Source organism: Silene latifolia, chromosome 4, assembly GCF_048544455.1.
Source record: "Silene latifolia isolate original U9 population chromosome 4, ASM4854445v1, whole genome shotgun sequence".
Taxonomy (NCBI): Eukaryota; Viridiplantae; Streptophyta; class Magnoliopsida; order Caryophyllales; family Caryophyllaceae; genus Silene; species Silene latifolia.
The window spans coordinates 17,809,721-17,823,137 of record NC_133529.1 but is presented as its reverse complement, the minus strand read 5'-3'; the positions used below and the strand labels follow the sequence as shown (position 1 = coordinate 17,823,137).

Below are 13,417 nucleotides of genomic sequence, written 5' to 3'. Positions count from 1 at the left end.
TTTTTTGGTACATCCCATGTCTTAAACTTTTAATAACACTATAATGTTAATGTTAAATCATTACATGCAACTAATTTATGATATTAATAATACATTTATGTTAGATGTAAAATCTAATTAACACGTGGTGTATTACCTATATAAAGAAAACCGGTAAAAACAATATACTACGCATCTAAAAAGACTATTTATTTAGGGCAATGATAATGCCACACCAACTTTTACTAATGCCACGAATATTCAGTATAGTGGGAATACACTGATGTGATAATTTGCCTTACAGATTTTCGTGGCACTTAACTTTAGTCGTGGAGTTATGAGGCCCCTTTATTTACGGTATATACTTGTCATACTTGCTAATTAGTGAAGCTAATTCCAGTTAGTTTAATTAGTGAGAATATTACCGAGAATATAAAAGATTTGATTGCAACCCAATTAACAGTGGGTCCCTTAATTTCATTTTATATTCTTTGAGCGGCAGAATGGAATAGAAAGGATGATAGGCTATCGTACACCTAACAAAGATAAATACCCTAGTAACAAATGAATGTAGTAATAGAGGTCGAATACAAGGAGACGGGAGTTGCTAAAGAAGTTGTCATGGAGTGAATTCTATCAAGGTCAGTTATCGTATGATTGTTTGGGTGGGTTTGTAAAACAATTATAAAGCAATGAAAGAAATCAATAATAATAAAGAAAGAGCCTAGGGAAGTCGGGTCACACATGCAAATTATGTAAATGTTTATGTCAGACTAGGAAATTGATAATAACGATAATTGTTTTAGGCTTAAAGATCACAACCACCTCTCGGCCTTGTTGTCAACCATAGAACATGTTCTAGCGAGCTCTCGCTATGACTAGATCGGTCTACTAAAACATGCTTAGTCTAATGCAATTCCGTGCCTCTCGACTTATAGAAAGAATTAACAAATTTAATCTAGGATTGTGGCCAATAATCAAAGACTAACAATTCAATACAAGCATATGATATAAACTTTTAATCGATATTATAGCATCCCAGTTCAATATTTACATGTGCATTATACATGGCTCCCCTCATCCCTAGACAAAAGAACTACTCTTGCATAATGAAAACTAAACCAATGACATATGAAATGATAAACATGAACATACTAACTAGTAATGAAAATGACAAATGAATAAAAAAAAGTAATACTAGAAATGAGATTACCTTGACATGGAAATAAAACTTGGAAATGAAGAACAAGATAACAAATGGAAATAACTTGAAATGTAAATTGTATTATAACTTGGAATGCGTAAAGGAAATTGTTTGTAACAATAAGGGAATGCTTAAAGGAAATGTAAACTACATTTTATTCTGAAAACTAAGACTAAAACATATGAAAAAAATATATGGAAAAGTGTTGGATATAACACCCCTTATATAGGATAAGGGGATGAAACGTAAACGAGTCAAAAAGAGGTAACCCCGATCGGGGTCGTGGGTTTCTTGGCTTTTCTCTTAAATCCGTCTTTAATTTGCATGAGGAATCCAAAGTTTCGTCTTAATGCTCCTTAATTCCTCCGTCTTAATGCATAATTTGGAATCCTAAGCTTGCAAGTCCACTTGATCATTTGGACTTTATTTGGGCTTCATTTTCATTTCTTTACTTGTGCATCAACCCAAGTTAGTTTCGTGCTCGGGATTTTCCAATTCTTCCCAAAATACCCTTATACTTCCCGGAACGCCCTTGCATGGTCAAGACTTGCTCTCATTAGCCTCGTGAACTTGGGTGAATGCTAATTTGACGGGAAAAAGCTACCAAAGGCTTCATTTCCTACAAAATGCAATGAATACGAGCAAAAACACATAGAACACGGAATTAGCTCACAAATACACTATTAAAAGTGCAATAATCAAATAAAACCGAGCTAAAATAGAGAGTAAACTATATATAAAATGGACCTATCAAAGGAATATACCGTAATATATGCAAGTTGAGCGCAATTTGCTTAGTTGAGCGAGAATATGTTAGATGAGTTAATCTCTTAGTAAGATTCATCATACAATCAATTAATAATACAATACAAATACAATTACTCTCCCCTTATATTCTCTACACATTAAACCCAACCCATATCTGATACTTGTGGGTCGTGTACCAATTATTCTGGGCCCGATCCTTGTTTTTTTGGGTCTTTTACGGTCCAACCGTTTTCGGTGGAAGTAAGCTATTTGATCTTTCTTTTTTGTACAAAAGAGGGATAGAAATCATGAAAAAGCAATACTACCTAGATACTAAATGAGGAAAAGAGATTCCAACAACATCCTCTCAAAGAATGGCTTGTTGCTCAGTGAGGGAGAGTCGAGATGAATAGATTCGCTATGTTTTGAAACCACTCGATATATTTGATCACTTCTAAAGACGGGTGTGAGTGTGTGACAAGAGCTATAACGTTACTTATACTATTGCCTCAAGGAGTTTTGGAAATAATGGGTCAAAATTCAGGACCGTTAAGTTCATATTTTCTTTGAATTTAATTTATATTCAGATCAATTCAAATCATTTCAATTTATTTTATTTTAATAAATTTCAATCTAAAACAAATACATTATAAAAGGGTCGAAAACGCGTAAAAAAGACCTTGTAAAAGAGTCATTCGGTTCGGTTCGGTTCGGACCAGATTAAATAAGCTCGAGTTAAATCGGGTTAACTTTAATTTCGGTTTCAGTTTGATTTCAATCGGGTTCATTTCGGTTAGCCACTTTAATCCGTTTGTATTATTTTGAGTCAGAGGTGCGGTTCCAGTCGTGTCAATTTCAATTCAGTTGAGTTTCGGGTCATAATTTCGTTAGGTTAAATGTCAAAAATTTAGTTTAAATGTGGTTTATACTTTTCAATTTGAATATAATAATTCATAATAACATTTATAAATAAAGAATTAATTAAAAAAACACCTAAAATAAGAGCGATTTTATGAGAAAAAAAATATTTAAACTTCAGATTTATCGGTTCGATTCTTATCGGCTTGGAAATAATCAAGTTCGGGTATCATTCGGTTATTAACGAATTCGGTTGAATTTTGTTCATTTGGATCGAGTCGGGTTTGAGGTACTAGTCAAGTTACTCATACCTACCGGGTATTCACTCGGTAAACGGAGCTATTGAATAACACATGAACACCAGTAAAGAAGAACCACCCAATTTCCAATTTATTTATCAAAACATCATTAACACACATTGAATTTTAAAGGTTCATCATACCAATTTTATTTCTCTTCTGTACTACAGTCTATCTATACTTCCTCCCGCAAGAAATTCTTAATTGTTCTTCCCCTTTATAATTTTAATTCAATTTTAAATTAGGCGGGTTTGCTAATATTTTGATGAATTAAATCAATCTTAAGTTTAATGGCAACCCAATCACCTCCTCCTAATCCCACTAATTCAGGTTTCTTTTCTGTATTGTTATTGTTGTTATTTTTATTTTCTGTATTGTTTTATGTATGATTTAGAAGTATAAAGATTCAATCTTTTTAGTTGGGTATGTTTAATTTGATGAAGATGGGCACTTCTAATTTTTTTTCCGTTCCGGTCATTTGTTTACCTTTGTTTAAATCCCCGAAAGTGAAAAGGTAAACAATTGATTGGGACGAGGTTGAGTACATTGGAAGGGATTTAAACTGTGAATTACTTACTGAATTGCTTATCTGTGATTAGATGTTCAAATTGAAGCTTGTGATTGTGGTTGTTGAACTGAAATTGGAGCAAAGATTTGATTTTGATGTGTGGTTTCAGCATATGTTGTGTTGGTGTAGTATTTTGTATCGATGATCGCGTAATTTAACTCTATTAAATGGGTTGATTTTGGTTTTAGCATAGCTTGATAAACTAGAATGATCTCTGAAGTGTTTATTTTCTATTTACTTGGTACAATCATGCTCATTGCTGTGGCCGTTGAGTTGAAGAAACTAGAGTGACGATTTATATCTTGTTGAATTGATTATAGTCTAAGATTCAGCATGTTTCTGGTTTTAGAAGGAAATCGTAAAATTAGGAACTTTTATTCAGAATTCAGAAGTATATGATATGATATGATCATTGTCTGTTGTGATTAGTTATGCATTTTATGTTTGGCAAATAGTCCGTAAATTTTGCTTATATTTGAAGGATTTTTGTAGTGTTGTATGTCTAAGGAAATGGATTCCTTAGTGAATGGGGCGCTATTTAAGACAAACCCGTAGGATTAAGGAATGATAGGATTCAAACAGAACTAAGAATGCTGATTTCATTTTCGAATTGGGATGGCAAGAACTCATAGCGAGGAAGTTAAAGTCAGCTGGAGTAGTTAGTATGATGATGTGCACTTGAAATGATATGCCGCGCATTCATAGAATGAGAAAGCTTGGCTTTAAATGGAAGTAACCAATTAGAAACTATTAGCCTCAGCTTTAGTATGATGGTTTGTTTTCAGTTCTTTTTTAAAATTCTGACTTGGAATATAATAATATATTCTTCAGCTATGTTCATTTTTTATGTCTGGTCGATTTGTTGGAAGATTGTTTTCAGCTGTCTATTAATATTGCAAACCATTAAATGACATGTCTTTCAAGGTATCTTGTCCATCAGTGATTCAACTCGTTTCTTATTGCAAACCATTTTTTACCCTGTAACCTTTCATATATGAAGCAATTCGTGATTTGTTAACCACTGAACGCTAGTAGATAGATTAGTATCCGGTGCAATCATCTGTGTGTTCTTGATGTCTGGTGCGTTAGTTTGGATTTATGTCTGGTGTGTTCACTCTCTGTAAATTACATGTTCAGAACCCTCACAAACGGCCTTGAACGATAGCCAAGCTGCAACAGAGCCCCCACAAGAAAATTCCCAAGCATCTGTATTTGTAAACTCTGAACCTATAAGAGAGGAGCAGGTGCAAAATGCTATTAAGTTCCTATCTCACCCAAGAGTAAGAGGGTCCCCTGTCCTTCACCGAAGGAATTTTCTTGAAAAGAAAGGTCTTACAAAAGAAGAGATTGATGAAGCATTTCGGCGTGTTCCTGTAAGTTACTGCCATACACTTTAAAATGAAGTACTCAGTATATAGTAATAATCATATTTGCGAGGGTCTTTTAGAATCCTATAGTCTGTCTCTTTCTGTATGCACATGTTTGTTTTCCTTTGAGGTTTTCTCTCTAAACTGTGCTGCTTAACATACTACGAATTTCGCAGGACCCGTCTCCTGCCACAACCAGTGGTCAAACTAGCACACATCAAGGTAATCTTTTTAATGTCAGGAAAGTTATTTTTGTTTATTTTTAATCGAACAACATAGTCCTAGTCCCAAAATGATTTAGGGTGGGCAAAATTTGTTGGTGGCTGGCTTACCTTTGTATATTACATGTATTCTTTATTATTCATTACAGATGCTCAGGCTGGGCTTGCTACAAATGCTGCAGTACAGGCCCCTGTTCAGTTGATGCAGCCAGTGGCAGCTGCTCCGCCTGGTGTGATGTCGACAATGACGAGAAGATTTCACTGGTCACATGCAGTGCTTGCAATAGGATTGTTGGCCATGTCTGGTGCTGGAACAGTTGTAGTGTTAAAAGTATGGTCTATGAACTAACTTTTTTTTTTATCGTCTTTATTCTCTCTATAATGTGTGATCTCATCCAATCCCTTTTTATTTGTTATAAATCCCCAGCTCCACGACAGAGTAACTGTTGCCTTTTTCTTGGATACTCTGTCACCTCATAAATTGTCTGAGACGGTCACGGTCTTATGTATGAAACTATTTCATTAACCATATACACAAATTCTCATATGTGGCGGTCTCATGATAATATTATCTTACAACTGACCCATATGAGAACAAGAATTTGGTAGGTATTCATTTGACCTAGTGGCTTAATGGCTATGTGGGTGGGGGTTTGTAGTTAAATGGATAGTTCTCTCATTATATTGACATGAGGTCTTACATAACATATATTAGACGGAGAGCACGAAAATACTTGGGTTTATCTTATTTCTTTGACTCACATAAGATGCGTCTTCTGCAGAATTCGGTTATTCCCAGGCTGAAGTCTTGGATTCGTAGGGTGGTCTTGGATGAAGAGGAATCTGTTGAGGGAAAGTCTGTTAGGAAACCAACGTTGGCTGAAGAAGCTACAGCTGCTGCAAAAGCAGCAGCAGCTGCAGCAGCTGATGTGGCAAAGGCTAGTCAAGAAATGTTACTTACAAAACAAGAAGGTGCCTCCTTTTTAATAGTCCCTCCTTAGCTTTAGCTAAATAGTTTTACACCTTCTTTTGTCTCGGTCTTATTGTTATTATGTTTATATTCTTTCAGAAAAGAAATGCTTTGCTGAATTTATGAGTTTGTTGGACGTACAAATTCATGAGATGAGGACAGTGAGAAATGCAATTTCAAAGTTAGAAGGTATGTTATAGATTTCAAAGAATTGTTGCTTCTCTGCGCGCTTAAAGCCGTTCCGCTCTTTTTTGTATACTTGGTTTGGGTTCAATACTTCACTGGAGGCAACTTAATGTTCACATCAAGTACATAGGTTAATGCAGTGTTGGAAAGTTTTAATAAATGGTTTAATATCACGCCAAAATTTCAAAACTCGCATATCATTGTCTAGGCCCAAACTATCAGTTAGTACCTTCTTTACTAATGCTTGAACATTTGAATGCACATCTTATGTATAATCGTATATATGGTGAAGATTTTATGAGCTTGCGGAGGAGGATCAGGGATGAAGCTGTAATGTTAGGGTAATAAAATAAATTGTTCTGCCAACCTGAATGAGTTTCGATGTTTAGTAAATACCTCAATCTACCTTCTTTGTCTCCCTCCTGTCTCAGATATTTGTATGGTTAAATGATATACTAAAGATGTAGATTTTGTGTAGTCTTGTTGGTTGCCAACTCCTCGCTTTTCTCACTTCCGTTTTACCTTCCAAACGTGTTTAGGGCAATCAAGCAGTATTGGGAGAAACCTTTCCAGAGAAGAGTATCTAGATGGGTCTGTCACGCGTTCCATGGTGAGTTTAAAGCTAATAAAAAATCCTCATATGAGAGTACCAAAAAAAAAAACAAATCCTCATCTAAAGACGGTCTCATAATAAGATTATTATGAGACAGACCCATATTTGGGTTACTACTTTATCTGCAGTTTTAATGGGTTATTGCCTTATTTGGTATATGGGTGAGAACTTTAGTTTGATTTGGGTCAGTCTCACATCATTCTAATATGAGACGGTCTCTCAGGAGACTGATTCAAACTTTCAAAGTTAATTGTGTACCTCAATCCTTTAGCTGGTCTCTTAAAACTCCACTGATTGATGGTTTGATCCCGAATTTACAGCAGGCAGCAAACGGCAAGTACGAGTTTGACACACGATCAGGTTGCTCTGGCATTTTACTCTCTTACTTAACTCGTTAATCTGGTTTTGATATGCTAGTAGTCTAACCTAAACATTCCTTACAGTGAGGTCTACTTCACCACCTGTATCTGCTGAACCTCCTCATCCAAAATCGTACGCTGAGGTATAGCTTTCAGCCTTTCAGAGTTCTTCTATCTTCGTGGTTATTTAGATTATTCCACAATTATTCTACAGGGCTCTTCCACCAAAAACTGCTTGATACCTTGATCCGTTGTATACCAAATTTGTGATCCTTGAAAATGTCTTTCCTTCGTTTTTTTTTCAGATCATGGCCATGGTGCAGAGAGGGGAAAAACCTCCTAATGTCAGAGTATGTTGAAATTAGTTGTTGCTTGTAACATTACCCCCAAAATTTCGTTTTCAAGATTTTCTCCTAGGCAGAAGAAATAACTTATACTCCCTCAGATAGTTTACGTTTGCTTTTGGGTCGATTTTTTGTCTAGAAACAATGCAAATGGGCTAAGAAGCCCACATGCATTTTCCACAGTACGCCACACTGAAAAAGAAACGTAAACAATTGATTTAGACAGACTAAACTGGAACACACGTAACTATCTGCGGGGACATAGAGCTAGAATGCTATAACATACAATTTTGACTTATTTTACTTTTGCTGAAACACCAGGATATTGATGATCGCCCGCCAAATCCCAATCAACCAATTTCAAACCCTAGCCTGGCTCCTCGATCTAAGGTATCCATTCAATTACCTTGCACTCTTGTCTTTTGTTTTTTTCGGAAAAATTATCTTGCACTCTTATATCTCTGGTGAATTCTGACATGTGCATTTGTTCTCTTGTTGCTATACAAATAGCCATGGGAGACTAATCAACCAACTGCTGAAGGTTCTAGCTACTCAGCCCAAGATAATGGCGTTGCCTATCAGTACAGTAATGATAGCTCATCTTCTTGGTGGCAGCAAAAAAATGTCAGAATTACTGAGGTCGAGAACGGGGATGGCCATAAGTTTGTTGCTGGATCAAATGATTCCGTTGTAGTCGATCGTCCTCCTGTGCGCAGGTGGGTCCCACCCCAGCCGCCTCCAGTTTCAATGCCGGAAGCAGCTATAGCCATTCGACAACCTAAATCATCATCGATTCCAAAGGATAATACTTTGAGGGCTGAAGAAACAGCCCAGCCTGTTAGTGGACTTGAAGAATTGCAGAGAGTCACTAAGATTTCCGAATCAGGCGGTCAGCTTGAGATGAATGGCGGAATTGTGAACTCCGAGATAAACTACAGTGAGATTCAAGAGGAAGCTACAGAGGTATGAGCTTTGAAGCTAGATTAGGTACTTTTGCTTCTAGTTTTTATTAAAAGCCATCCGTATCAGTTACCTGACTTCGGTGCTGCATGATGGGTTCTTGGCTTTTAGCCTTAATAAACTACTTATCGGAGAAAAAAAAAAATCAATGTACTGCTTGCTTTATACTGTATTTACAGCATACCAATATATATATATTTGGAGCATTATAGACCTTTTTAAATACAATGAAAACTCGAGTTCGTATATCCTGTCTGGTTGAGCCTTGCGATTTGGAAGTTGGATTTCTCGAGTTACTACCGCATATAGTACTTAGTACGCTGTACCTGACCAAGTCGAATTTTATGTATGATCATACAAGTGACAATCCTTGAACAACATTTCCCTATGATCGTCTGCTTTCGACAAGCTATGTACAATGCGAAGTCCTAAAGCTATCTACCTACAGTTCGGTGGATTAAGGCATTTGTAGACATTTGTAGTCGGTTTCTTGTATGCAGGTATGCTCTTCACATCGACTAATCTCACTTCTCCGGGACTGAAAGAAAGATCTCTATGCCTGAAAATGAGGCGACATGAGCAAGAATATTAACAGCTTGATCAAGAATGCTTATTACTATTTCAATCATGGTGTATCAGTACCTTCGAAAGTCGAGCCCAACTAGACCGGCTTGTAGAACCGTTAAATTGTCGGAGTCTGGAGACACGATTATAACAGTTTCTTCTGAGTATTGTGTTTCCGTGATCGACATGAGTTGTGTCACGCGGACAAACACATCACCGACACTCTCGTTGGGTGTTCCGTCACTCGTGGGAGGCGGCTTTAGGTTTGGAGATACTCCATCTGATTCATAAACCTGTGTAAATATGCACATAAGTAGTAAATGGAGAGCTGTCGACTCGGAAATGTAACAAAACTACTAAAGCTAGTAACTACACCTCTGAAAGTGATTCTAATGGCCTGCCTTCATAAGCTCCGAGTCCACGAGCATCCAGGAAGCTATATTCAGGAACTATACGGCTGCATCCATATACCAGTTTGTCATTCTTATAATCAAAATTCCGAAAGACAGAACACTAACTACATAAAGGTCGAAACTTTCGTAAAATCATAGTGTTTGACTGATACGGCCAATTCGAGATGATGTCGATGTATCCATGCGATTATTAACTAGTCGAAATAAATAGTGTCAATTATCGATGCAACTTTGTAACCGTGTAATAAGGTAACTCGTAAGTTAAACATTCTAAACCATGGGCTGTATCATATTGCTTGATTTATCATCAACGATTCGATCCACGAAAAGGACCAAACAACCTATATCATTCAGTTGATTTGTGTGGTCTAAAACTACATAAATCTTATCCAACATCTTGCATTGAGAGCATAAAATTATACAGTAATAAACTTCCCAAAAAAACAGAACAAAATTGCATTACTAAGTTGAAACAGCTGGTCTTATTTAAGACCGTCTTAAGTTAAGACCTTTCACGGCCCTTCTTTTATTATTAACAAAAATGTCGTCTTTAACTTAAGACGGACTTAAACAAGAATTTATGAAGTTTAAGTTATACGCATTACCTACGATCAACTGTATTAACAGAAGCAATGATTTCAGCAGCCTGATAAGCTCTTTGAGTAATGGAAGGCCAAATCCAGCAACTACCTTCACAAGCTCCCATCTTTTTCAACTCCAAAGCCGCCTTTATCGTCTGCCTTTTCCCATTTTCCGACAACCCATTATCAACCGATGTTTTCGCTACTGGGTTAGTGTTAATCACCCCCAAACTCTCATACTGTGACTCCCCTGCCCTCACCAGAAAATACCTGTTGTTTAGCTTAAATGGCGGCATTTGGAAGAGGCCACGAGCGTATGTAGGAGGGGGTGAAATGGGGGTGTGAGAGGTCAATAGAGTGAGAGGGGTGGTGATAGAGAGGGAGAGTGCGGCGAGGAGGTGGCGGCGGTTGGCGGGATTGGAGGGAATTGGTGGCGGAATCGGTTGGATTGAGGGGGTTTGTGGTGTAGGAAGGAGGGTTTTAGAGGTGGATATTGTTGTTGAGTTCATGTTTGATTGTCTGTTGTTTTTGGTGTTTGGGTTTTGAATTTCTGTTTACTTGGGTAGTGTGCAAACACCGACACTTGTTTCGTGTTGATGGGAGGTTTATCGATGGGTTATTTGGGAATATCGACATTTTAATTTTCAATAAAGATGGCTTTAACTATAATACCGAGTACGACTGTTTACTAATTAAAAAGGTAGTTCAAATTTATTTTAGCGATTAAAAGTCGTTCAAAGTTAATGTCATAAAATTTGACCGAATCAATTTTGATGACATGAGATTTGAGTTATTATTTATCATTTTGATGTCGATACATATATTTTTTTCAATATAAAATCATTAAATTTCATCCCAAATAATGACGGATTTCAACCTCCTTTTTGTCATACATGATTTTGACACATAAAAGTGTGATCTCCATACATTTACCTTTATTTATTAATTTTAGATCAATTGTGATCACTATCATCAATATGTATTCCTAAGATGCTTCTCAACAATATATATACGAGTAAATGATTGTGTTGGTGTTTTGAGAAAGTCTTCTTGTGTATGCATCATGGCTATTAGATTTAGATATATCTAATAATATAATCACAAAAAAAAAAAAAAAATTAGGCGTTATGGAGGAAAATTTTGTATGAGCAGAAAACTTTAACTATAACACTACACTTCATTAATAGAATTGTGATCATCTTTTAAAAGATACATTTTAATTCATGTGAATTACAAAACAGGTAAATTGCTTGGTTACCGCGAATCACGTGAATTATAACTGCTTATGAACTCTAGCTTCTCCGTAATGAAGGAAGTTGCTTAGTATAACACCCTCATTCCATTTTTCTTGTCATTTCCTCCCTCTAAATTTATACCAAGTAATTGCTCAATTTCTGAATTTAGTAAAAAAAAAAAAAAGTGAGTAAACATCGCCTATTACCCTTTGATAATAAACTACCACTTCATCCATCACATAATAGAGTACGGATCCTCTCCATTTCTCGAAAAGAAATGGAAGTCCATTACTTCTCAATGGTCCGGATTAACTCTGGCCCGATCGGATGGTTGTAAATTTATTTGAGAAAGAAAGATAAATGGATAAGAGTGAAATATATAATAGAATAATTCTTATAAGGAGAAATGGATCAAAAAATAATGGAGAGAATCCTTTTCCCACAATAATATTGTCTTAAATTCAAGTGGAAAATTATAATCTCACCACTTTTTGTGACAACTTTCTCAAAAAGGAAATATGGACAACATAATTGAAATTGGAGGAGTATAATCGACATAATCTAGTGATTGAGGATGATTTGTCTAAAAAAGAAGTTAGCAAACATATAGAAAGAAATACGGAAACACAAATTCTCATTTGTAACAGGTGTGAATACGTCATATTTTGTGATGGACCTAAAATATGACCATTTTAATGAGAAAATTTGATTATAGATGGTTACATTTAGCAAGTGGTAACATTTGTGTCATTACAAGCAAGACACTTTGGAAAAAAAAATAGGATAATAAATTCATCCTTAAGTTGACGAAAGTATTATTACGCTGAAAATTGACTTTTTTTCACTTTCTTTCATTTAGAGGTGGCAACTCGTAAATGGAGTAATCTGGTCAAGTTTTGGATTGGGTCATTTCGAATCTGCCACATATTTCGTTTTAGGACTGGTCAAGTTGTCCATATCGGGTTTCAGTACAATTTTAGATGTTAAGTTGTCGGGTTCATTTTGGGTTTGGGTTACTTCGAGTCGGGTCAATTCTATTCGGTCATTTACTACGACTCATTTTGGATTGGGTCAGTGGTTAAAACACTTAATTTAGTACTCCCTCCTATCCACTATTTTCTTCCCTATTTCCTAAAACGGATTATTCAGATTTTCTTCCCCTTTCCTTTTTGAGAAAGTTTTTATTAATATTATACTCTTACCTCTTTCCACTCATCAAACCCCACTATATACTTTATTAATATTTAATTCTAATTATTCCTACTTCTCTCCAATAACCAAACCCCACTCATCTCCTTTATTAATATTTAATCATAATTATTCATACCTCTCTCCAATTACCAAACCCCACTCATATCTTTATCAATATTATATTCCCCACCCTTAATCTCCGTGCCCACTTCAAAGGGGAAAAAAAGGATGGATGGGAGGGAGTATTAGATTATTGTGATTCACAAATAGCATTGTTCCGGGTGTAATTTCGGAGCAGTGTTTGTGACCACGTAAGCTTGGTGAATGACGTCTTCGCTTGACTCTTCCTTTCGGCCTCTCCTGAAACAATGAACAAACTGAGGGCTCGGCTTGGTACCGAGCGTGCTCACTCCGACGCTCAAGTCAGTAAACTTAAAGAGATTAAGTTGTGTGTTACTTGGCAAAGTATATTGTAGAGAGATAAGGGAGTTTATACCAGATTAATAGTGAGTATTAGGGTGAATTGTGGATTATTGGATCGTTTTCTCAATGAGGATTGAGGAGTATTTATAGACTTTCACCTTTTGTCACGTACTGGCCAAGTGGCCAAGTGGCGAAGCGTGGAAAGATGTTCTACCCTCGGCCGAGGGACCCATGGCAGTCGGCCGGCCTGGTTGACTCCATGCCGAGGGGACTTGGATGTGAGTACGCGGATTTGTCTCCTACCGGGCCGTTTACCTAGCCGAGACCCAAGTGAC

The 13,417-nt window shown here is 36.4% G+C and overlaps 2 protein-coding genes across 3 annotated transcripts; one reads left to right on the top strand and one right to left on the bottom strand.

Moving 5' to 3' along the window:
• The first annotated feature begins 3,104 nt into the window (after positions 1-3,104).
• Positions 3,105-8,920, top strand: LOC141653135 (peroxisomal membrane protein PEX14). Of its 2 annotated transcripts, none has more exons than XM_074460800.1 (12): positions 3,105-3,417; positions 4,793-5,028; positions 5,199-5,244; positions 5,393-5,574; positions 6,026-6,215; positions 6,313-6,402; positions 6,939-7,009; positions 7,333-7,372; positions 7,456-7,514; positions 7,677-7,721; positions 8,037-8,105; positions 8,226-8,920. In XM_074460800.1, exons 1-12 carry the CDS (start codon positions 3,378-3,380, stop codon positions 8,682-8,684), a joined length of 1,527 nt encoding a protein of 508 aa, XP_074316901.1. In that variant the 5' UTR covers positions 3,105-3,377; the 3' UTR covers positions 8,685-8,920. The 2 variants fall into 2 exon arrangements, with proteins under 2 accessions (XP_074316901.1, XP_074316902.1); XM_074460801.1 differs by having other exon boundaries at positions 3,169-3,417; positions 7,336-7,372.
• Positions 8,921-8,954: 34 nt separating this feature from the next.
• On the bottom strand, positions 8,955-10,824 carry LOC141653136 (uncharacterized). Its single transcript, XM_074460802.1, has 4 exons — positions 10,258-10,824; positions 9,615-9,696; positions 9,318-9,532; positions 8,955-9,234 (listed from the first exon to the last, which is right to left on the bottom strand). The coding sequence occupies exons 1-4, from the start codon at positions 10,740-10,742 to the stop codon at positions 9,114-9,116; spliced, it is 903 nt and encodes a 300-aa protein (XP_074316903.1). The 5' UTR covers positions 10,743-10,824; the 3' UTR covers positions 8,955-9,113.
• Between the last annotated feature and the right edge of the window lie 2,593 nt (positions 10,825-13,417).